This window comes from Anolis carolinensis, chromosome 2 (assembly GCF_035594765.1).
Source record: "Anolis carolinensis isolate JA03-04 chromosome 2, rAnoCar3.1.pri, whole genome shotgun sequence".
Taxonomy (NCBI): Eukaryota; Metazoa; Chordata; class Lepidosauria; order Squamata; family Dactyloidae; genus Anolis; species Anolis carolinensis.
Window position 1 is genome coordinate 134,795,309 of NC_085842.1, and position 24,910 is coordinate 134,820,218.

At 39.5% G+C, this 24,910-nt stretch overlaps 1 protein-coding gene across 4 annotated transcripts in view; it reads left to right on the top strand.

Moving 5' to 3' along the window:
• tmem94 (transmembrane protein 94) overlaps positions 1-24,808 on the top strand; it is a 129,054-nt gene extending 104,246 nt beyond the window's left edge. For all 4 annotated transcript variants that reach the window (XM_008104454.3, XM_062973952.1, XM_008104453.3 and 1 more), the window contains 11 exons: positions 1,758-1,857; positions 1,969-2,077; positions 3,568-3,757; positions 4,499-4,576; positions 5,869-5,954; positions 6,881-6,962; positions 11,412-11,572; positions 13,797-13,891; positions 15,182-15,275; positions 16,034-16,204; positions 21,837-24,808. In XM_008104454.3, coding sequence (XP_008102661.2) covers positions 1,758-1,857; positions 1,969-2,077; positions 3,568-3,757; positions 4,499-4,576; positions 5,869-5,954; positions 6,881-6,962; positions 11,412-11,572; positions 13,797-13,891; positions 15,182-15,275; positions 16,034-16,204; positions 21,837-21,909 — 1,239 coding nt within the window. In that variant the 3' untranslated portion in view covers positions 21,910-24,808. The remainder of the gene's footprint in view (positions 1-1,757; positions 1,858-1,968; positions 2,078-3,567; positions 3,758-4,498; positions 4,577-5,868; positions 5,955-6,880; positions 6,963-11,411; positions 11,573-13,796; positions 13,892-15,181; positions 15,276-16,033; positions 16,205-21,836) is intronic.
• The last annotated feature ends 102 nt before the right edge of the window (positions 24,809-24,910 follow it).

Genomic DNA, 24,910 nt, shown 5'->3' on the forward strand with positions numbered 1-24,910 from the left:
AATCCCTGTCTATAGCAAAAACTGATGGGATTGAGAAGAGGGTTCCTCTAGTAAGCTTCCACCCTTATGCAAACCTTTAGAATTCAAACATGTTGCATTGAGTTACTTGCTCCCAATTAAGTATGCATTTCACTTTTAGTCCAATGATTTGCTCCAACAGATCAGCCCCAGTGAATTAAGCACATAGAATGGAAATCTTTAAAAAACAGAAAGGCATAGACAGAGTTAGGTTGTACCAATTTCCAAGGAACCCTCAGAATAGGATATAATAAATATATGTAAGCAAGCCATTGTCATGCACTGCAGGGAATTATTTAAAAAAAAAACAACCTTTTCCAACCTCAAATAAAGATGATCAAGTTAGCTCAGTTTTGGAACTGAAGCTACTCAATCTGCTCTTTAATTGTGCTCACATACACACACAACCAGACACACTGTTTGGTAGTTAGCGATTAGATCATTTTGTTGCTTGTGGAATTTCTTTTTCTCATTTTCTTTTTGAAAGTTTTTCTTTTTAGTTTTAATGATTTTTTTTGTTACAAGTTTACAACACAGTTAAGGGACAAAGAATAAAACAAGCATTTTTCTCTTTCAAATGAGTTTGGCCTGATTTGCTAAACACATTTCTTTCTTACATACGAGTGAACACTTTACACTGATTTATGGAAGTAAAGTTATTAAGTAATATATTGAAAAGGACTGAAGTCATTCTTGACTCTTCAGGAAATTGACGGTGATACCATCTTCCAGTCCATTTACACCAGAATTGGGGCTGGGATGGGAGGAAATCTGGTATAATAGAAGGTATGTAGCAGCCCAGAGAGGTTTTCTGAGTTTTTGGATTACAACTCCCAAGGGGCAGCCTTAGCCAGGATGGGCAGCAATCAAGAATGATATAATTGTAATCTAAACACCTAGGGAGTATCTGGTTGAGGAATGCTGGTGCATTGCATTCTGACCTTCATTAATTATGTTGAGGGAATTTCTGTAGGAAGGATTGAATTTAATATAATTATACCCCCAGTAGAATTAGAACCTATTTTCTACCTAGCTTTCTCTCATAAAGATGGTGATAGATCATTATACACTGGAAATTCTTTCTGTTGTGTTTGACTCAAAGCAAGTTTTCAGCCGATTGGTAAAAATATTCTAACTCAGCAATAGATTCTAATGCTTTAAAAAGTCTTATTCCCTACTAAAGTATTTAGGGATGCATTATTTTCCAGAAGTGATGGTTGTTTTTAATACAAGTTGAGTATTTCGTATATTAAAATCCTTGGAACCAGAAGTGCTATGGATTTTTTAATTTTTAATTTTGGAATACTGTATTTGCATATACATACATGACACATCTTGGAGATAGGGCTCAAATCCAAACAATACATTAGTTTAAGTTTCATATAAATCTTATAAACATAATTTGAAGTTGATTTTGTACATGAACAAAGCTTATGTACATTGAGCTATCAGAAAACAAAGATGCCACTATCTTTGCCACTCATGTGAACAATTTTGATTTTTGGAGTATTTTGGATTTCACAATTCCAGATAAGGGAACAAAATTCTTCATAGCAAGAGTGACTTTATAGTTCCTCCTAATGTAGCGCAACCCAATCTATTCAAAAATGTATAGAGGAACACCCTTATTCTGCCCTATCACTCTGTCTGTAGGGAATAAGATGATATTTCTATTAGCCCTTGTCATAATTGGGACAACACCACAAGTGTCTTTTGCTTGTTTGTTTTTTCTACTCCAGGCCAAACTTCCACGGGGAATCCACCAGGTGAGGCCCCACCTGCAGAACATTGACAACGTGCCTTTGCTCGTTCCTCTGTTTACTGATTGCACCCCGGAAAGTAAGTGAAAATCAGACAACTTTTTATTCTTTATTGACTAGAGGAGGATAACCATACAGATAACTGTAGAGCATGTCTCTGTGTTAAGGCTTATTCTATTTTCTCTTGTAGCCATGTGTGAGATGATCAAGATCATGCAGGAATATGGGGAGGTCACGTGCTGCCTGGGCAGCAATGCTAACCTACGAAACAACTGCCTTTTCCTCCAGAGTGACATTAGGTAAGTTGCATTGTGTGTGTGTGGATGTGGGGCAGGCAGAGTGGGAGACAAGAACTTGGTTTGGTCTTCTGGCTTTGAGGAATCCATGCCTATGTTTTGTCTGAATATTAGAAGGCATGTCCTAACAATAAGAAAGTAAGAGTGGTTGTATGCAAGAGTAGTGGAATGGATTTTTGTTTTGGAGTTTTTTTTTTGAGGTTTCTAAACAGAAGCCAGATGTCCCCCCCCCCCCCCCCCCCAAGAATGCTTTAGTTTCATTGACAGGAGGTTGTACAGATGGCTCTTGGGTCCCTTTCAATTCTTTGTCTACCTGCCACTTTCTTTTCCCAGTTTGTCTTTATTATGTTACGCTCCATTGTAGGCAGTAATATATAGTTATATCCAGTTAGCTGCTATGAGAAGTAGTGACCATTACCAACCTGGATGGCTTTAGTAGTGGACAAAATTAGGAAGAATGGGGTCATTGGTGTCTATGGTTCACAACACTCTCTGTGTATCAATAGGAAGCAAAGGAAGTTGCGCCTTCATTTATGTAATAATAATGTTTCATTATTATTTGATGTTGATGTCTAATGTGTTGTGATTTGATTTATGGTTTGTTTCAGGCATTGAAAGTTTGCTGCTGCATGTTGTGAGCCGCCCTGAATCTCCATTGGGGAGATAGGGTGGGAGAGAAATAAAGTTTTATTATTTATTATTTATGTTTTGTTTGTGGACTTCCTGAAGGCAACTGCTTGGCTTCTGTAGGATTGTAGTGGTGTATCAGAGATATACCTCATCTATTCCAAAATGGCTCTTCTGTCCACATGCAGAGCCCCACTGAGACTGAACCAGTGCTATTTCTTTACCTGTGATTATCTTAAATATATACCACATGCTATAGTGTAGAATTATCTCAGATACGAAATGTGTGACCCACTTGATAATGCTGGATCACAGTCCATATCAGCTCTAGTCCAGCATAGCCAGTGTTGAGGAATGGCAGAGGTTGCCATTCTAATAGATTTATAAGGATACATTTTTCCCATCCTGTGGGAAAACAGGATGCTGAGCTAGATTGTCCTTCAGTCTGATCCTTCTTGGCTTAAGACTTCTTGGCCATCCAAAGCAAAGCAGTCAACTCAGCATCCCACTGCTGAATGGAAAACTTGGTGTTTTTGCCGTCTGTGATCTTCTGGTTTTCTGATAGACGTCTCTGGGAAGGCAAAAGTCAGGGCTGGAGAGCAATAGTCCTCTTTCAATGGTTGTTCTTCAGCAACTGCGAGGTGTGCCTTGTAGTTTATCATTATTAGCCACTGGTAGTTGTAACCTGTCCATTACTCCTCATTACTATTAGCTTCTAGTAGCCTTATCCTGGTTTAGCACTGGCTTGTTCTGATGGTTTATTTCTATTTAAAGTCATTATTGTATTTTCAGAATGTGAAGCCAGGTACAACTGATTCTCTTGCTCTTTATATTTTCATCTAACCTGTATAATGTTACTTGTGCAGCATAGCACTGGATCCTCTTTATCCTTCCCGATGCTCTTGGGAGACATTTGGTTATGCCACCAGCACTAACATGACCCGTATTTCTGATGAGCTCACACCTCTTCAACTATCTGGCCAGCTGAACAGTTTGTCTTGTTCCCTGTCTATTTATCCTGAAGAGACTATTGGGATCATCAGACTTATAGAACAGGTGAGTCAAATTGTTTTATATTTATTACTTTTGTTTGTTGTTATGTGCCTTCAAGTTGTTTCCAGCTTATGGTGACCCTAAGGTGACACTATCAGAGGCTTTTCTGGGGCTGAGAATGTGTGATTTACTCAAGGCTACACAGTGGGTTTCATGGTCAAACAAGAAATTAAACCCTGGTCTCCAGAGTCATTGTCAAACCACTATACTAGTTTATATGGGTTATTTCTGTTCTCTTATGAATAGTACATTAATGAAGATATTAAAATTATAGAGTTATAAAATGGGAAGAGATCATTAAAGCTATTTAGTCCAATCCCCTGAAAAAATCAGTCTTTATTTTTCTTGATGCTGAGAAAGTACTTGACAGGCTAGAATGACCCCCCCCATTTTTTCATTTTGATCCATGTTTTGAAAGTAGATTAATTTATTGCAATCGTGCTACCCAAATATTCTTGATTATTAACAGTCTGTATTGCTATTGATTTCCACTTAATAGCAGTACAAGTCCCAATGCCTATCTCTATGCAACAGCTTCTGCATGTTGCAGATCAAGAGTGGCTGAAATGTGGCTCTTTGGATGTTCCTGGACTACTCTCTGCTATGGCAGTGCTGAGGAATGATAGCATTAGTAGTTGAACAGTATCTATAGGGGCAGTCCTTTATTCATCCTTGATACACATGCAGAATCTGCTTGTTTGCTCACATCTAGCATATCATTCCATAATGTGTGATTCTTTTCAGGCTCGTCATGCAACATATGGCATTCGTAAGTGTTTCTTGTTCCTGCTACAGTGTCAGTTGACTCTGGTCATTATCCAGGTGAGTTGTGCTGAGGAGCAGCAGGAGGCACAGAGGGCATCTTTGTCTTGGGATGAAGGCAGGGGTTTCCTTTTCTCGTGGCTGAGAAGACTTGCATTGCATCTTTGTCAATTTGTTCCCCAAGAATTTAGGAGAGGCTGCCTTTGTGCTCTCCCTTGTGCTCCTGCGGGGTTAAAAGTAAATGAGCAGAATACTTTTTTCTCTGAAAAATAAAATAAAACGTATATAAGTCCAATTGAGAAATCCCATACTGCATGTAGATTTACTGGTAGTTCTGCTCTGTATAATGAAAGATGCTCTTAGCTTGCACCCCAAACTTCTGGGCATTTTTGATCATTCTCAGGACTCTCCTGTAAGGACAGGGCAGTGATTTGAAATTTAGCTACACTTATTTAGGAGGAAGACATTGCTTTCTTCACAATAACAGAGTACTGCTGTTTTCATACTTTCTAAATGTAAAATTTTATTTATTTATGTATTTTTTGCGGTATTTATATATCACTCTTCTCAACCCTGAAGGGGACTCAGGGTGGTGAACAATGTTGGTAACAATTCAATGCCCTCAATAAAAACAGTATAAAACATCAAAATTGACCTTCCTCTAATGAAACATTAAACATTATTAAACAGATCACATAAAATAAAATCATGTATCACACTAAGATGTAGCCGTTGTCTGTTGCTAGTTTATTACCTAGGTTCCTGATGATGGATTGCATTTACATTCCTCTCTTCTGCCAAGGCACCAAGTTGCTGTACAGTTTTAAAATGCAAAAAAAAAAAAAAGTAGAATACACAGAAGAAAACAACACTTTCAAACAATGCTTGAGAGGTCCAGCTGATGGACCTCTCAAGATCCAAGAGCTTCTGTCTTGGCTTCTGTTTTTCTTCCAAAGAACTTGAAGTGTCTAATTCAGTGGGTCTCAACCTGTGGGTCCCCAGGTGTTTTGCCCTACAACTCCCAGAAATCCCAGCCAGTTTACAAGCTGTTAGGATTTCTGGGAGTTGAAGGCCAAAACATCTGGGGACCCACAGGTTGAGAACCACTCATCTAATTACATGTACAAATCTGGGTTGCTACATATTTTTGAGCAATCCCAGGAAAGAAGAGCAGAGGCTATTCTCTCACTTCCTTCAGGCAACCTTAGCAGTGCTTTAGGAGCACTCTTCCCTTGTTTTCCTCTTTTCCCTAGCTATCCTTCATCAAAATAGGTGAGCAGACTTGTTTAATGGTTGCTTTTGGAGTCTTCCAGTACTGCTATTGATTGTATCATTTGCTCTTTCCTGCCTAGTTCCTCTCTTGCCTGGTGCAGCTGCCTCCCATTCTCAGTACCACAGACATTTTGTGGCTTTCTTGCTTCTGCTACCCATTGCTAAGGTAAGTCCCTCCCTGTGACCCATAAGCATGCTCCTCTTGACAGAGCCTTTTGACTAAGGATTGGTTTCCTTTTGTAAGAAAAGTTGGGGACTGATATTAAAGGCTGCTGGACATGGATTTATACAGCAGCAGTTCTGTGCCAATGGGATCTTGTGCCTTGGCATTAACTATGAACAGAGCTTGCATGTGAATGCTTTTGTTTCTGCTAGTGCTGGCACATAGATACTCTCTGTAAGAAAGCTGAGGTATCTGTCAAGCGGCTTTTGCCACAAGGAAGCATTTCTACCTTTTCTTGTTTGGAATTCGCATAATGGGCATCTTGAGTCCTTATCCAAAGTTTCAGTTGACTCTTTGATTGCCTCATGCCTTGGTTTTATTTGCAGTGGACTACAGGTTTATTGTGCCTCTGAATTTTTTGATATATGCAAAGAAAGCTTGCATATGCCATCAGTTTCTCATAGACTTTTCCTCACATCTTGGCAATGATTGAGGTGTTGGAGAGGGGGAGGAGAGCTGTGAGATACCAAAATTGACTTGTCTGTTTCCTGCTGTATCATGTTGAGAGGGGGACAGGAACGAATGTCTATTTCTGTATCATTGAAAATATTCTGCTAAAGTCATTATAACTTTCTAGGGGATGGGTGGGGGAGGAATACATAGATGTGTTTGTGCATGAGGATATGTCCCTAGAAGATGAAGTTGCTAGTAGCACTAGGAAGCCTTTGCAATGGTGGGGGATTCTGGAAGTTCAAATCAATTTCATCTAGGTGGACCACAATTTTTCACACACACACCATTGCAAGAAAATTCCTGCAGAATAGAGGAATGTTCTGGCTCTGCAAAAGGCAACTTTCTATGGTCATTACAGTCTAATTTTTCAAACAACAACAATTCAAGGCTAATTCCAGTTTTAATTTCTTTCCAAGTGTTTCCCTCCTGGGCAAGCCACCCCATAGTTCCATCATGTCTATGGCCACTGGGAAAAATCTGACCTCCATTCCTAAAAAGGTAAGAAAAGATTCAAATGCAGCATCTGTTCATTGGGGATGTTAGAAACTGTCAGAAGGTATTACTGTGATTGTCCTAGCAGTTTCTCACACATAACATTAGGGACTGCAAAAGATGTGAAAACTAGCTTTCATTTTTCCAGTCAGCCAAATATTAAGCATCCAAGAGTTAGACTGTCAAACTTTTGGAAATTGTATTATCTCCTTTTGCATATGGCAAGAGATGCAGCAGAGTTTCCTGTTGGTGTGTAGGACTAGAGAAATTTGGTCTCTCTATCTCGAGCCGCTTTCCCATGCAACTGAAGTCAAACCAGATGATACATATAATAATAATAATAATAATAATAATAATAATAATAATAATAATAATCATCCCCCCTGTAGGTGCCACCTTGTCGTGGTGGGGGGGCTTAACTGCTCAAATTATGACTGAGAGCTGTGCTGGCGGTAGTGTAACTACCAGCAGGTCCAACCAAGCCAGAGAGGTCTCAGCTGAGGAGTAGAACTAAGAGCACCGAACCCATTAGCATTATGGAGAATCAAACCAAAATGAAGTCTATACTGGCTCGGTCGTTGCCCAGGATAAAAAGGACCGCGGTGGATGCTGCTGATTCTGGACATCCATCGACAAGTGGGCTACGGAATCAAAATACAAATGAACAGTCACAGAAGCGGCAGAAATATACAATGCCAGAAAACCACACAGTTATGAAATGCTATTACAAATCAGAATCTCAAAAGCGTGGCTACCAAAAAAGGATGCATCAGCTGTGGAAACAAGAGTACCCTGATTCACAGATAACAGAACCCCGACTGGCTGACCAACGAAGATTCATAATCAGAAACAAAGTGTTCAGTGAAGTTGAACTCGAAGAAATCCAGAAAATCTGCAAAGCAAATTACCATCACACCACAGCACAGACAGCAGCAGAGACTCCAGCAACACTTGGAATGGTGGAACAGATTGAGTCTGTGGCGCAGGCTGGAAAGCAAGGCAGCTGCAACAAATCACTCTGACCAAGAGGTCAGGGGTCGAGGCCAACCCGTGCCTGCATCTTGTCTCTTTCTCTGTTCTATGTTATGGCATTGAATGTTTGCCTTTATGTGTGCAATGTGATCCGCCCTGAGTCCCCTTTGAGGTGAGAAGGGCGGAATATACATGCTGTAAATAAAATAAATAAATAAACCAGAAGAAAGTGTGGAGCTTTCGCAAGAATTTGAAGAACCAGCATTTGAAACATCTGTTGAACCACCAGGAACCTTGACAGCAAGACAACATGAGCTCAAGGATAAGATCATGGCTCATGCTGCAGCAAATGCAATAAGAAAGTGGCTCCCAACTCTAAAAACAGTGCCCAAGAGACACCTGGCGCCTCTCATGAAAGATTTGAATGCAGTACTCTCCACTGCCCAAATAACATCAATTGAACAAACAAACCAGTTTGCCTACAGTGCAGCAGTGATAGTAACAGAAGAGCTTGGGCCCCTACAACCAAGGCAGCCCCAAAGAAAATCGACTGGAAAACGAAAGAGGAAGGTCAGGCTAGAGTTGAAAATCAAGAAACTTAGATCAGATGCAAGTAACTTGAAAAATATGAAAGAGAAGAAACTGAAGAATGACAAAATCAAGCAATACCTGATCAGAAAGTACTGGCTGAACACCAGAAAAATTGAAGAAGCTTTGGAAATCGTGAAAGAACAAATTACAGCAACAGCCAGAAAAATTGAAAGATATGAAGCCAGAATCATCCAGTACAGACAAAATCAACTGTTTCAATCAGACCAAAGACGGTTCTACCAGAGTCTGAACCAAATAACAGACACAGAAACCATAAAGCCAGAGAAAACTGCAACAACAAAGTTCTGGAAAGAGCTTTGGGAAAATAATAAGAACTACAACTGAAATGATCAGCAAACGAGTGCAAAAAGTCAAGAACATTACATGGAAAGTTCCTTGACAAAATTGAAGGAAAAGCTGATAAGGAGAAGACCAGGCTATGGCTCACGAATAGGACACTGAAGAAGACAGAAGGCCTGATCCTTGCAGCCCAGGAGCAAGCCATCAGAACAAATGCAATTAAGGCCAAGATCGAAAAATCAGCTGATGACCCAAAATGCAGACTGTGCAAGGAAGCTGACGAAACCATTGATCATATCCTCAGTTGCTGTAAGAAAATCGCACAGACAGACTACAAACAGACGCACAACTATGTGGCCCAAATGATTCATTGGAACTTATGCCTCAAGTACCACCTCCCAGCAGCAAAGAACTGGTGGGATCACAAACCTGCAAAAGTATTGGAAAATGAGCACGCAAAGATACTGTGGGACTTCCGAATCCAGACTGACAAGATTCTGGAACATAACACACCAGACATCACAGTTGTGGAAAAGAAAAGGGTTTGGATAATTGATGTTGCCATCCCAGGTGACAGTCTCATTGACGAAAAACAACAGGAAAAACTCAGCCCCTATCAGGACCTCAAGATTGAACTTCAAAGACTCTGGCAGAAACCAGTGCAGGTGGTCCCGGTGGTGATCGGCACATTGGGTGCCGTGCCAAAAGATCTCAGCCGGCATTTGGAAACAATAGACATTGACAAAGTTACGATCTGCCAACTGCAAAAGGCCACCCTACTGGGATCTGCGTGCATCATCCGAAAATAAATCACACAGTCCTAGACACTTGGGAAGTGTTCGACTTGTGATTTTGTGATACGAAATCCAGCATATCTATTCTGTTTGCTGTGTCATACAATATAATAATTATTATTATTATTATTATAATAACAATAATAATAATCCCGTCCTGTCTCCCTAGGGGGACTCAGGGATAAATATAAGTATGCATTTATCACATCTGCCTTTTCTAATTAAGTTGGAGTGTTCATATTTCTTCAATAAAGTAGGATGTGTACACACATATACAGGCAATCAGGAATATGACTGCATAGAAAGAGATTTTTTTTAATCCTTTCACATCACCTCTTAAGGAATGTCCCATACTATTTATTATAAGTTGCCATTAAACCCTGCCAAAGGAAGCTTCCCTCCTGGAACTAAGTTGGGAGGATTTGTCTTTGGAAAATTTCACTGGAATGAAATGAATTGCAGTTTCATTTCTTTAGGACTGTGGTATGGCAGGGGGGAAATTAAATACTCAGTTTCTGTGTGCTGAGCCCTGCTGTTTAAAATAACAAAAACCAGACATGATAAATGCATACATGCACTTAACTTATGAACTAGTTTGGCCCTAAGCCATGCTGCCTCAGCATTTGCAAGCTGTGCTTTGTGGCTGTTTGGGAAGAGCATTGTTTCCTTCTATTCAAATAGGCAGTCTACTAGGCTAAAAGAGATGGTTTTGAGAAATATGAGTCCTGTTGGGGGTTGTGAAGGTTATAGCACCACATTTGTCCAGGATTTTAATACATCTATCATAAAGCACACGATGAAACTTGATGAGGAGCAGGATTGAGATGGTGGCTGTTACTGGTTCAAGTCAAGACAGTCTTGTTAGAATGATCTCTCTCTTGAAAAAGTAGGCCCCAATAGTTTTCTGTTAGAGAATTTTCTGCTGTCATTACTGGGGGTTCTCTGAATATCCCTGGTTGATCTCTAGAACTTGGGAGGCTACCTGAGTAACATGACTGAGTCTGTGTGGTTCCTTGGGTTATTATAGGGTGAGAAATGATGAAACAGATAGAGGAAGGATTTTTTTTACATGTGATAATGTAAACAAGAATAAGGTCTGAGAGTTTCCTCTTTAATGGTAGTAAAGACATCTTTCTTTTTTGATTGCCATGGCTTCTGATCTGTGTTGCTAAACAGTGTTGTTTCCTATGGTAAAGGACCTTTTTCTATCATAAGTCTTGTGGGAAATTCCCCCCCCCCCCAAAGTCTATGGTAATCTGTTTCTGTGAACAAAATCCCTCCCAGGTATTTCAGCTAGTATCAGTTAGAGTAGAAGTACCAGGTTTATGTGGTTCTTCTGTTCTAACTGATATACCACTTGAAGATGAGAAAGAAATGCAACCAGTCACACATGCACTGAACACTTGTCCATCTGGGCTGATCAGGAAGGAAAGGGTAATGCCTGGTTGAAAAAATTGCCTTGTTTTATCTCAGCAAAGGGATTGGTTTCTTGCTCTTCAGTTTCATGACACATAATCCTGACACTAATGTAGTGGCCAGCCTCTCTCTGCTGCCACTATTCCTCCAGAAAATTCCTCTCTTCTTGTCAATTTGCTACCACTATCATACTCGTTTCCCCATTATTTCTCCTGGCAAGGAAAGAGTAGCGTGAATCAGGCTTCTTAGCCAATAGTTGCTGGCTGTCTTTTCTGAGGCTGCAGCTGGTGAACAGGAGGGTATGGGCAAGCACAGTAGGACCAAGCAAGTTGTTGCTTCAGGTTCTGTAAGTAACGGCGGTTGTCCCTGACTTTGTTTGCAGACTCAGCACTACTTCCTGTTCTGCTTCCTCCTGAAATTCAGCCTCACCATCTGTTCCTGCCTGGCTTGCTTTGGCTACATGCTGCAAGATTACTGTGCAAACTTCAACTCCTCTGCGTTCAATGTAAATGTCACAGGCTGCTCTTCTATCACGCTGCACAGGTAGGGTGCCATTCTTGACATGTGTAGTAGTTTTTAATCATTAAGCAGGGTAGGTATGGATAATTTCCATTGATTGTCAAGGTTTTTTTTTTAAAAAAAATTGCATTGATTGTCAAGGTTTTTTTAAAAAAAATTGTTGAATTTCAAAATCATCCTAAAACAGTAGGCTACAAAGCTAGGACAGAGGGAAAAGAGGCATTGAGTGTAGGTTTATGCTCCTTTGTCTCTACAGATACAGTTTCCTGTGAACTGCACAACTTGCGGCCCTCCAGGTGTTTTGGACTTCAGCTCCCAGAATTCTTGACCACTGGACACACTGGCTAGGGTTTCTGGGAGTTGGAGCCCCAAAGACCTGGAGGGCCACATGTTGTGCAGGCCTAACTTATGACAACCCCATGAATGAGAGACCTCTAAGCCTGTCATCAATAGCCTTGCTCAAGTGTAGTAGACTTAGAGCTGTGGCTTTCTTGATGGAGTCCATCTATCTGGGATGTGTTTGCATTCTTTTCCTTGTGCTTTCTACCTTTCCAAGTATTATTATCATTTCTAGTGAGCCATGTCTTCTCATGATATGGCCAAAATACAACAGTCTCAGTTTAATCATCTTGGCTTCTAGGGAGATTTTACAATTGAAGTAAACTGCAATTTGTGCCAAAACTGTGAACCTTTGATAGCCTCTGATAGCTTCAAATTTTGTTAAACAAGGATGAGAATCACCCAGCTGTGGTCCAGTAAGTTCTAGAGTGCTCCGTGATTCATACCTCTGCTGTAAAATAAAGTTTTCAGGTATCAATTTTTGATGAGAACCAGACAGTTTGTTCCTTGGGGATGGGAGTAAGTACTGTTTCAGTAATAAATTAACAAGGAATCTACTAGTAGAGAAACCCAGAAAAACAGAGCAGATAAAAAGAAGAATGGAAGCAGGAGGAAAATGATAAATGGTGCCCAGCTGCTACTACTACTACTACTACTACTACTACTAATAATAATAATAACTTTATTCTTATACCCCGCCCCATCTCCCAGAAGGGACTAGGGGTGGATTACATGGAGCCATGCCCAAACACAACAATATAAAAGCAAGAAAAACAATAAAGCAAATCACTCAAAAAAAAAAACAACAACATGAGTTAAAATCACTAATGCTCACATTCCATTATTTCTAGCTTTGTAGTAAACCAGGGAGTTGTGTAGGCCGTACCTGAGAGAGAGGGAGCATTGGAAGCCTTTGTATCAATTTCTTGAGTGATAGTCATATTCTAGAGATTGACCACCAACTGGGTCATCAGTCATAATAATAATAAAAATAATAATTTTATTTCTTCCCCACCTCTCTTTGTGATTTGCAGGTTACAGCATAGTTAAAATACACAAACATTGTAAACTATTTCTAGAAAATACACATATTAAAACATATTTCTATAAAATACATATTACAATACACAGAACAGAGATTAAAACACAAGACACAAGTTTAAAATCCATGATTAAAACTGGCTGGGTAGGCCTGCTGGAAGGGATAGATCTTCACTTGTGTCTAATTTAGCTGTTGGAGCTCTTTTGGTAGGTTGTTCCATAATCTTGGGGCAGCCGATGAAAAGATTATCTTGAGTGATGTATGCAAGGTGTCCCCACAATGTTTGTAGGAAACAGTGTAGATCTTTCACTTCCCAAGAGTAGACCTTTCTAGTTTGTGCCCAGCATTGTGGAGTTGTGTGATGATCCAAAGCCGAAATCTGAAATGGCCAGGATCCTCTGGGTGCTGTGTGAGGGACTATTGGAATATGATGGCTTCCAATTCTTCTTCATTCTCTCAGGTATGACTTGCACAACTTCCTGGTTTACTACAAAGCAAGAAACAATGGAATGAGAGGGTCACTGGCTGAGCACAATTTGTGTATGTGTGTGTGTGCATAGCTGTTGGATTGGCTAACACTAACATTTATTAGGCACGGCTTATAACATAGCTGGTGACTAGTAACAGATTTTATCTATCCCCACATGCCCAACCAACCATTCACTCACAGAAATGCTATTTTTCATCTGTGATAGTAGAGATAGAATTAAGTTATTTGTCTCAACTGTAAAAAAGTTAACTAATAAAAGCGGTGAATACCTGAATTACAAAGGCCATAGGATTTTCAAAATTCTCCTTATGTGCCATTCATTTGGATGAGATACAGTCATGCCTTTAAACCTGATTGGCCTCTATTCTCTTTCTCAGGGGTGTAGAACCCTCCCCTGATTGGTTTGGATCATTTTCTAACATTCTTCTCCTGGCTCAGAAGTTTACAGCTGGAACGATTGTCTTACACACTGGTAATTATTCCCTTTCCTTGTGTCTTGCTGTGGGAATGGGGAGAGGACTTGCATGCAAAAATAAAACAAAGAGCTGGTCAGGATTGAGCTCTATAGTTTTATGTGATCATTTTTTTCTGACAAAATTCAAACACTGGGGGAAGCACAACTCTATGGGTCTATAAAAGGTGTAGTCAAAAGAACTGAAAAAAATGTAATCTCTTGTTATGACTTTGTTCTAAGCCATATTAAACAATTACTGATATTCCTTCTGAAGATGAGAGCAAATCTCAGATTTTTTAAACAGATTTTTGAGAAGGAGTGTTGGCTATTCATTGTGGTCTTACAAAGCAGGAGGGGGAGAAAATCTCTCCATGGAGGCACAACTCCATGTAACATACAAGTATTATAGTCAGATATACTTTATAAAAAACCAGTGCTTTATTTCCAGTGCTATATATGTAAATAAAGCAAATTCTGCCAAAATGATAACTACAGCAGGTTTAAACCCAAATATACTTAAGGCAGTGCTTCTTTAGCTGCCTGGTGAGAGTAACTGACAGGGGTTTTCTCTCATAGTGCCAGAGATAGGCACCATAGGTGTACTTTTTGTTATAACTGTTTATTTTCTGGAAACCTACCAGAGACTATGCTCATGGTTCATAGACTGGCACTGATCTATGGATCCCACTTTGAACAGCACTCACCCAAGGATTGATTTATAACTTGTAAGATATTCTGTCTGCTTAGGTATTTCTTAGACTGGGCAGCTAATATATCAGAACCTCTGCCCTGAACAGTCAGTGAACTCCAGGTAAAGCAGCACAGTCTCTTTTGACTTAAGCTCTGCCTGGGTTAACTTGAACATGTGCATGATCTTTTCAGAAGTGAATAACTTCTATCAGACCAGTAAAAATCTGAGGAAGCAAAGGAGGAAGCCCATTTGTTGGGACCTTTTTTTCCTCTTTTGAAGGTGAATCCCATTGAAGGAGTCTTGTACCAAACCAGCATGTAATTGGTAACTCCTATATATTTCAGTGTCCATTTCTCTCCTAGGATATCAGTAAAAGAAAATACCTTGTTGATCAGTATTGCAGTAAAAATTTGTCACTGATCTGTTATAAGATACTTCAGTGCTAAATCAACCAATCTGCCTGGCAACATGAAAAGTGGCAAGAAGAATATAGGCTGGTTCCTTTAGTGTAGTAAAGGACCATTTAGATTGCTAAATGCAGTCTCCTGGGTTTGGGCAATGAAGCGAGGCTCTTTTTCTGGACACCTCTAAAGAAGCACTTTATGTTTTCTTCACAGTATTTATATCTGTCACCCATGTCCATCGTACTAAACCACTGTGGAAGAAAAGCCCCTTCACTAACTTCTGGTGGACCCTGACTGTGGTGGTTGTGTGAGTATAGTTTCCTGGTCTCTTTTAATGGGCAGAAACTGAATCCAATCAGCCTTTTTTTGCTTTTATTGTCTGATTGATTGGTTTTATTGTTTTGTTTTTATTGTTCTGTTCGGGCTTGGCCCCATGTAAGCCGCCCCGAGTCCCTTCGGGGAGATGGGGCGGGGTATAAGAATAAAATAATAATAATAATAATAATAATAATAATAATAATAATAATAATAATAATAATTATTATTATTATTTGGCTCACTTGTCTATTTTCTTGATTTTCAACTTGAGTAGAATTCTAGAGTTGGAATATTCTGCTATGCAAGAACACACAGTAAGAGCATCCTGATAATCAGAGCACCCACAACACAAACCCAGTTGTTATCCTTACCCTCTCTTTTCTGTCCACTGTTTACTTGTGACATTAATATTTAATGATTTTCAGCATGTGCTTCCTTGCTGCCCTACCTCAGACTTGAAATACCGTAATCCATATTCTCAAATAACATCAGTTATTTCTCTTGATGTAGGCATTTATTATGGTGATACAAATACTTCTAAACCAAATATGGGGAATGTATGACTCTTCAAATGTTGTTGGATGGCAACTTCCACTACCCTTTCCCACTGAGCATGCTGGCAAAGACATTGAGGGTCTAGCAACAACTGTGGGGCCCCATGTTCTATCTCACAGGATCAGAACCTGCAAGATATTAAGTTATTTCTAAGGGATATATTGCTCAGGCATTGCTCTCTTTTTATGGCAGATTGCTGGGTCAGGTCATCCAGACCTTCTTGGACTTAACACTCTGGGTAAACCTTGAGTCTCCTGTGACCTACCAAATGCATGACATTCCCATGGCTTCCTGGCTGTTGGGTTTGCTCTCTCTTATCTTTGTCGTCATCATCAATGAAACAGTCAAGCTCCATGAGATCAGGTAAGTGGGCTTTGTTATAGTGCATTGCTGGAATGTGTTATAGAATTCATCTCCAGTTCTCCTAGCACATTACTGCATGATCGTGGTAATTTTTACCATAGCTCTATGAGGTAGGCAAGTGCTTTTACCATCCTTTACATACTGTGACTGGGGTGCATACAAAGCAGTAATGAGGGGCCACTTAATACAACAAAATGCAACAAAAAATAGAAAAAGATAACAAAAAATAAATGAAATAACAGAACAAATAAAATCTAAAGAAAAAGAACTGAAAGAAAATCCAAAAGATACAACATGCAAAAAAAGATTGGATTTATTGATAAGGCAAAAAAAAAAAATCTAGTGCTTAAAGAATTGGCTAAAAAGATGAAATATTTAAAACAATATGCATTCGAAAATGCAAATAAACCAGGGAAATGGTTATTAAGAAGATTAAGGAAAAAAAGACAAGCTCAACATATCTCAAAAATAAGGATGGGGGACATGACCTATACAACAGATAAGGAGATAATGAATCAATTCACGATGTACTATAAAACTTTGTACATGGCAGATAACACAGGAATACCTAAGTAAACATACATTACCTAAAATATCAGATGAACAAAGACTTACATTAAACAAAGAAATAACAGAAGATGAAATTAAAAAAGCAATAATGGATTTAAAATTGAACAAGTCACCAGGTCCAGATGGTTTTACTGAAACATATTATAAAACTGCAAGATGAAATTATTTTTTCCCTAAAGAAAGTGATGAATGAAATACTACAAAAGAAGGAAATTCCTGAGACTTGGAGAAGAGCAGAGATAATAATGATATACAAAGAAGGTTCGGAGCCAGAAGACATTAAAAATTACCGCCCAATATCATTACTAAATACAGACTATAAAATCTTTGCAAGTGTTTTAGCAAAAAAAATGGATTGGAGAAGACCAAGCGGGTTTCCTCCCTGAGGGGAGTACAAAAGACAATGTAAGAATAATTTTGGACACAATTGAATATTATGAGTCCCATCATCAGAAAGAAGTAGCATTACTCTCTCTTAAAGCAGAGAAAGCATTTGATAATCTTAATTGGAATTTCTTCAAATTATTATTTCAAGAAATGGATATGGGCTTTCAATTCCAAAATGCAGTAAACGCTATATATGAACAGCAAAAGGCAAAAATTGTGATTAATGGAGAATGTACTGAAAAAGTTGACATTAAAAAGGGCACCCGACAAAGATGCCCCCTCTCCCCATTGAAATTTATATTTGTTCTGGAGATTTTGATAAAAAAATATACGAGAGGACAGAGAATTAAGAGGAATTAAAATAGATAAACAGGAGTACAAGATTAGCGCCTTTGCTGGTTTGTATAATTGAGAATCCAAGATAATATTAAAAAATGGTTAAATAAAATTAAGGAATTTGGACAACTGGTCTTAAACAGAATGAAAACTACAATTTTGTTGAAAAATGTATCAAAAGAGAATCAAAAATAGCTGGAAGAACAGACAGGATATAAAATAGTAACAAAGTTTAAATTCCTAGGCATCTGGATCTCAGCAAAGAATAGTTAACTTTTAAAGAATAACTATATAACAAAATGGCAAGAAATAAAGAAAGAACATGACAGCTGGAAAAATATAAATCTATCACTGCTGGGACGAATAGCGGCTATAAAAATGAATATACTACCAAAGATGTTATATCTATTCCAAAATATTCCAATTATTTAGCGCTAAATGGTTCCGGCGCAGCTTACCTGTCCGAATGTGTCTATGACCCATCGCGGAATCTAAGATCTTCCAGGAGGCTCTGCTCTCGGTCCCGCCAGCCTCACAGGTGCGGTTGGCGGGGATGAGGGACAGGGCCTTCTCAGTGGTGGCCCCCCCGCCTATAGAACGCCCTCCCAAATGAAATTAGACAGGCTCCCTCCCTCCTGTTTTTCTGAAAAAGAACAAAAACGTGGTTATGGGACCAGTCCTTTGAACAAGAGTAGCAGTAGAAATGAGATACAATAATTATATGACTCACTGATTGCCCCCACTTGGACTTGAAATGCACCTGAATGTATATTTATATGTATAACTATGTAGGTTTTTTAATGTAAGCTCTCAATTTTAATGTAAATTTTAATTTAAATGGATTTTTAAACGTGATATAAATTGTTTTGATGTATATGTTCATGTTGTAAGCTGCCCTGAGTCCCCTGAGGGTTGAGAAGGGTGGGGTAGAAATGATGTAATAAATAAATAAAATAAATAAGAAATATGGAAATCTTCAAAGAATGGAACAGGGATTTGACAAAATTTATATGGAAAGGAAAAAAGCCTAGGATAAAATTTACGATAATGACTGATTCTAAAAAGAGGGGAGGTTTTGGAACCCCTGATCTTAAACTATATTTTGAAGCATGCACTATGATCTGGATCAAAAAATGGATGCAATTGTCAAAACCAAAATTACTGACATTAGAAGGATTTGATTTGAGAACAGGGTGGTATTCATACCTATGGTACGGGGGGGGGGGGGGGGGGGGAACCATAAAAGAGAAAAACTTTGGAAATCACTTTGTAAAATCATCCCTGCTGCGGGTATAGATGAAACTTTAATGATAAAACCCCACTATGGGTGGCACAGCTGGAGGCTAACTAAAGGAGATTGCTAGGTTGGACGAAGTGGCCAACGTACAAAGAATTATTGATAAGAGGGGAACTCCTTGGGTCTAAGAAAACATGAAGATCTCAAAAGAAACTATAAAGAGGTCATGTGGCTCCAATACTTACAAATCAAAGAATATTATAACTCTGATAAGAAACTTGGATTTAATGAAAAAGAAAAAAATTGGGATAAGATACTACAATAGGAAAAGAAACAAATTACAAAACTATATAATAAACTGCTGGAATGGGCTACTGAGACCGATGAAATAAAGAATTCAGTGACGAAATGGGCAAGAAATATAGGAAGACCAATAATGATAAAGACTGGGAAGAAATATGGCAAAGAAAACTGAGATTTAATTATGTGACGGACTTAAAGGAGAACTGGCTTAAAATGCTCCATAGATGGTACATGACCCCTAAGAAATTAGAGTTAATGTACAAAAATGCGGACAGGAGTTGCTGGAAATGTAAAGACAAAGAAGGAACATACTACCATATGTGGTGGTCCTGTGATAAAACAATGGAGTTTTGGAAAATCTATATATATAAAAGAGTGATGGAATCGTGGCACCGAGCAAAGCAACTAAACTACGGGCCCCCCAACCTCGACATTGGACAACACAACCCATCATCCACGCCTTAAGGTTGAAACAACACAAAATCACTTCATGCACCTCCACATGGAGAGAACCCACAACGCCCCATCGGGAGCCATGCCCGGGAGGGAAACAGAAAGTATAATGGCCGGCAGGCAATGGGAAAAAGCTGTCCCCTGGGTCCTAGCGCCCGCCCATCATCCGAATCATTTATCTCCACTCCAACCTTCTACAATATCCAACCCATTTTAATACTCTATATTTTAAATATATGCTATGAACCATGACAATCAACACAATCTCTGTCCTAATATTTTAACAAGCTTAAAATCACAACACCAAATAAAAAACAACACTCTTAAAACACGGGAATGCCAGACACTAAACAATCACGGCCAGCAAACACCTCCCAAGATCTGCCATGCAGGACACAATCCAAGCACTCCCAACAGATGGCCACCCAGGCTCTCAATAATAATAATAATAATAATAATAATAATAATAATAATAATAACAACAACAACAACAACAACAACAACAACAACAACAACATCATCATAGAATCCTAAGGTTTGCAGAGGCTGACTATTTCTGTGGCCCTTACATTTCACATCTCTTTTTATGTTTGGAACCTTTAGAGTGTTTGCTTATCTTTTTCACATAGAAAAAGGATAGCTGTATACTCAGAGAGGCCTGACTCTACTGTACATACTAAACATAAAGACAACCATACAACAGACATTCAATACCACTACTAACTCAAATTTCTCACCAACACCACCAGACAACGCCACAGCAACGCGTGGCCGGGCAAAGCTAGTGATATATAAAGAAAGTCAAAAAATACTGTAAGTAAACTACACAATGAGACCTGAAACATATCTACTGGGAATATACAAAAAGGAAGTTATTACAGATATTAATAAAGAAAAACTACTTACATATCTGGCGACAGCAGCCAGAATGGTCTTTGCAAAAGAAGGGAAAACAGAAAAGCTACCAACTAAAGAGACATGGCTAAATAAAGTTATGGAAATAAAGGACATGGATAAGTTAACATACTTATTAAACAAGAACAATGAAATAGGCCTAAAATGACTGACTGGTCATCCTTCGAGAAATATATTAAAAAGTCTTACCAAGTTTATAACAACAACAACAACAACAACAACAACAACAACAACAACAACAACAATAATAATAATAATAATTTTATTTTTATACCCCGCCCCATCTCCCCGAAGGGACTCGGGGCGGCTTACATGGGCTTAGCTGAAATTAAGACAATGAATTTGTTACAAAAAAGGGAAAGAAGGATTAAATAAAAGGAAAAGGACAAAAGATGAAACCCAAGGAGAAGAAAGGAAGCCAAACTTCCTCCCGCCCTATCCTCTTCCCCGTTTTCTACCCATTCCTCATCCTCCCCCCCCCGTAAGTCTTTCCCTACCCTTTTTATTCTATGCTATTACTATTGTTTTACTTTTATACCTTCAATAAAAAAATTAAAAAAACAGAATAGGGTGACTCAGGCTTACAGTCATTTGCTCTGAGCCCATATCATGGCAGAGGTGAAATTTAAATTTGAACTGCACAAGTAATACTTCATTTTTAAACAATGTCGTGCGGTTAGGGTATGTCTGCACAAATAATTATTTTTCTGTTCTCACAATAGCATAGTAAAGAAAGGGAGAAAGCCTCTTACGCTAAGTAAGGAAAAGTATGTAGAGGGAAGTCTGCAGTAATTGCACCCCATCTGCAGTATCGTGAGTCCTATGGAGCCTGAAAAGGGATGTGCTTCATTGTGGCAATGGTCTGTGCTGGACTACCTCTTAGTCGCAACATGCGAGTTGCAGTATGAGGACAGTTAACCATCAACATTACGTGCTCTGCTGGATCAAAACTAAAGTCCAAGTTAGTTCAGCAACCATTCCCCTTGTTTGTAAAGTTTCTCTGAGAAGTGTTTAGGATGGGTTGAACAATGTGAACCGCAATGCTATCTGCTCTTGCATTTCCCTTTGTAAGTTGTGCATCCGTTCTTTGGAATTTCGAAATCCAAAATGCTCCAAAATCTGAAATTGCCCACATGGGTGGCTGAGATAGACACACTCTTGCTTTTTGATGATTCTTTGTACACAAACTATGTTTTATACACAAACTCATTACATATATTGTGAATAAAGTTACCTTCATGCTAGGGTATATATGATACATATTAATTTCATGGTTAGTCTTGGTCCCATCTTCAAGTGACCACATTATATATATAAGCAAATATTCTAAAATATAAACAAATCCAAAACAGTTCTGGTCTCAAGCAGTTCAGATAAGCATACCCAACTGTGAACGGTTCTTTTTTCCCCCTCCTCCATTTTCTGATTCAGGGTTCGAGTCCGTTATCAGAAGAGACAGAAGCTGCAGTTTGAAACCAAGCTAGGCATGAATTCTCCATTCTAGGTGCTCCAAGAGGCCTGAAGGCTGCATGTCACTTTTTAAAATTGTCACATCCCTTTGCTGGGAGAGAGAAACCAGCCTCGCATGTGGATCCCCGTGGCAGGAGTGGATCAAGGCATACCAACCCTCAAGTGATGGCTCCAGCAGGAGAAGAAGAAGCTGGTGAAGATGTAATGCCACGGTGACGACATTGGAGATACATGTAATGCTGCTGCTGCTACTGCTGCTACTTAGGTTATTTATTTTTGTAACTCTTCCCTTGGAATCCAGCTGATTGACTTGGATGCAAGAGTGTGCCCTTATGCAAGGAAAACTAATCCTGATTTTCTTTTCTCCCAGTTTTTCATATCTGACAACATACCCACACATGCACATGCATACACATCGTTCTTGCCTTGGTGACCTTCTTGTCAGTCGCTTCCCTTTACATAAGATGATACCTATTGGTTCAGGGGAGCACAGCACTATTTCCCTAGGAAGGCATTTCCTGGTTGTTCACCCTGCAGACAACCTCTGGGAGACAGCCCCCTCCTTCTCCTCACAAAGGTTGCTCTCCCTAACAACATGGGTGGGAGGGCTCCCTTGCCACAGATGAATAGAATTGCAGCATGCCAAACAGAAATGTTTGGAGGTTTGTCCACAAGAGTGTAACTTTGTCAGCAGTTACTGTGGTCAAATTCCTCTAGAATGTAAAGTGCGTAACAGCCCAGGGCCTTCATTCCTGTAGTGGAGAATTCTTTAGGGAATGAATAACACTTTTGTGGCCATCCCGGCTGGGCCATCAAGGTACTCCTTCTTAGTACCCAACACTTTAAAAAAATCCTGGATTTGTCTCTTAATCTTTTCCTCCCCCTCCCTGCCTCCCCCCCATTTGACAGACCTCAAGAGTGTCAGAACATGGAAGTTCACGTACTCATATGCACATGGAAGAAAATGTGTCCCATGATGTTTGTGTTCTGACCCTGATTACATATTTTCTTCAGTGTGAGAGTGCATTTAAAAGCAATCTTGGCCTTGCTCACATCTCTTCCTGCCTTATATCCAAAGGCTGGACCTTGAGCTTTTCAAAAACAGTAACTAGGCTTTCTCTGCTACACCTGAATCCTCCCTGCAATTAAGAGGATGTCAGTGCTCTATTTTGTTTGGTAAAGATGTGGGTGGTGGTGGACACAATCCCTGCACCACCACCATGCCAAGATCTCTTTCAAAATACAGAGTCAGTCTAGAAGAGAACTCAACCAAAATCGGGAGGGAACTTGCAATTTCCTTGTTACCTCTTCTTTATTACTTGCCAGTTTTTTTTGATAGGAAGGAATTAAAATCACTACCTCTATGGCCAGCCTCCTTCATGTTGTTTCTTTTGGGGACAATGCCAGCAGCACCTGCTTTGTAAACAACATTTACAAAAGTTTATTTCATCAACTTTAGATAACAGGGTATTTGCTGGACAGGCAAAGTGTTTTTTGTTTTTTTGGATGAAGCATTCTGGGATACTGTGGAATGGCTTTCAATATTCAGGGGTTCCAGGTTGACCTGCATGCTCTGCTGGAGATTTTGCCTAGTATAGTCTTGTCTGACGTGATGTTTCTCATATGTTGGACCCTGTGTCCCATCATTGCCAGCTAGCTGGGTAAGTCCAATACACCTGGAAGGCATGTAGCTAGAGAAGACAGTTTTTGACAGCTGTGGTCATTCTGGGTCAAGATATGAAATGTGTTCATATCTTGACCCACCATAGCAAATAAATTAATAACCTTGTTGAAAACTCTTCTTTTATAAGGACTGGACTCAAACCAATTGGCCATGATTGTTGAACTGGCCATAGTGCTGAATCCATGGTACATAACCCCCCCCCCCCCCCCCCGCCCCAAAGTAGGGTGGTATTTTACTCTTCTATCCTGGGTGAAATGGCATTTATCTTTGCTAGGTGATTATCACAGCTGTTATTGAGATTGCTGGTGATGGTGGGGATTGATATCTTGTCTGCAGCAGGGCTAGAGAATGTTCCTTAAAGATCTCTTTAGAGTTCTCAAGAAGTTGTGATCTTAGCCATGTTTGACCTTGGCTAGGGATTTGGATAGCAGACTATTTTTATATTTCAAAATAGGTTGTTGTCTAAAATCACTCCCCCCCCCCCCTTATTTTGAACTTTGCTCCTTCCAATACATTACTAAAGCCTTGTTGTCTTTTCATATCATGTGAGCTATATGTGATGGGCCTCTAGGACCAGGGAGCTTTGGGGAATGTACTCTGGTCCATACATTGGCAAGTATCCTGCTTTTTCCCAGTGCCAGATTTGCTGCTGGCATCAGAACTGGCCTGAGGTAGAGATACCTGGCTTTCACCCATTAGAGGTGCTGGGCCCATGTGTATCTGTTATGCTAAACTGCTCTGCTAGGAAAAGGTCAGCTGTCTTAATTTTTGTAGCCACATTTAAGCAGTTTCCCTTGCCTCTCCTATTTATAGATGCCTACATCCATTTGGCACAGGAATGTTCTTAGGATTGTGACCCACAAAAGACTGAGCTATAGTAGTTGTCCTGCAAGAGGTGACATGATGGCTGACAACTTGGAATGTGATTTTCTTCCTAGCACTTTCAGACATACCTCCTCTCCTACAAGAGTCAGAACACAAGTGAGTCTTTTCAAAGGCTGTCGCTTGATGGAGGCCTTGTGACTCCATTTCTCCTTCACAGCCAGGGCTTCAGAAGAGCGTGGGCAGAGCTTCTTTAGGAGTGAATTCAGTCCATCAAACTGTTTTTAAATGATGTATATTTTATATTTAAAACATTTTTGGGGATGTATGTAAAATAGATTTGTATTATTAAAACTTGTAAATTGTATAAAAAGAAACAAAGAGCACCTGATACAAATGGCAATAAATGATTTTCTTTGATACAGTACACTTGTTTTTGAGGGAGTCTTTATCTTTGGGGACAGGAGTTGGATGGGCTTGGATAGATGCCCAGGGTCTCCCTCTTATATGCTGGATGCTACTGAAACAC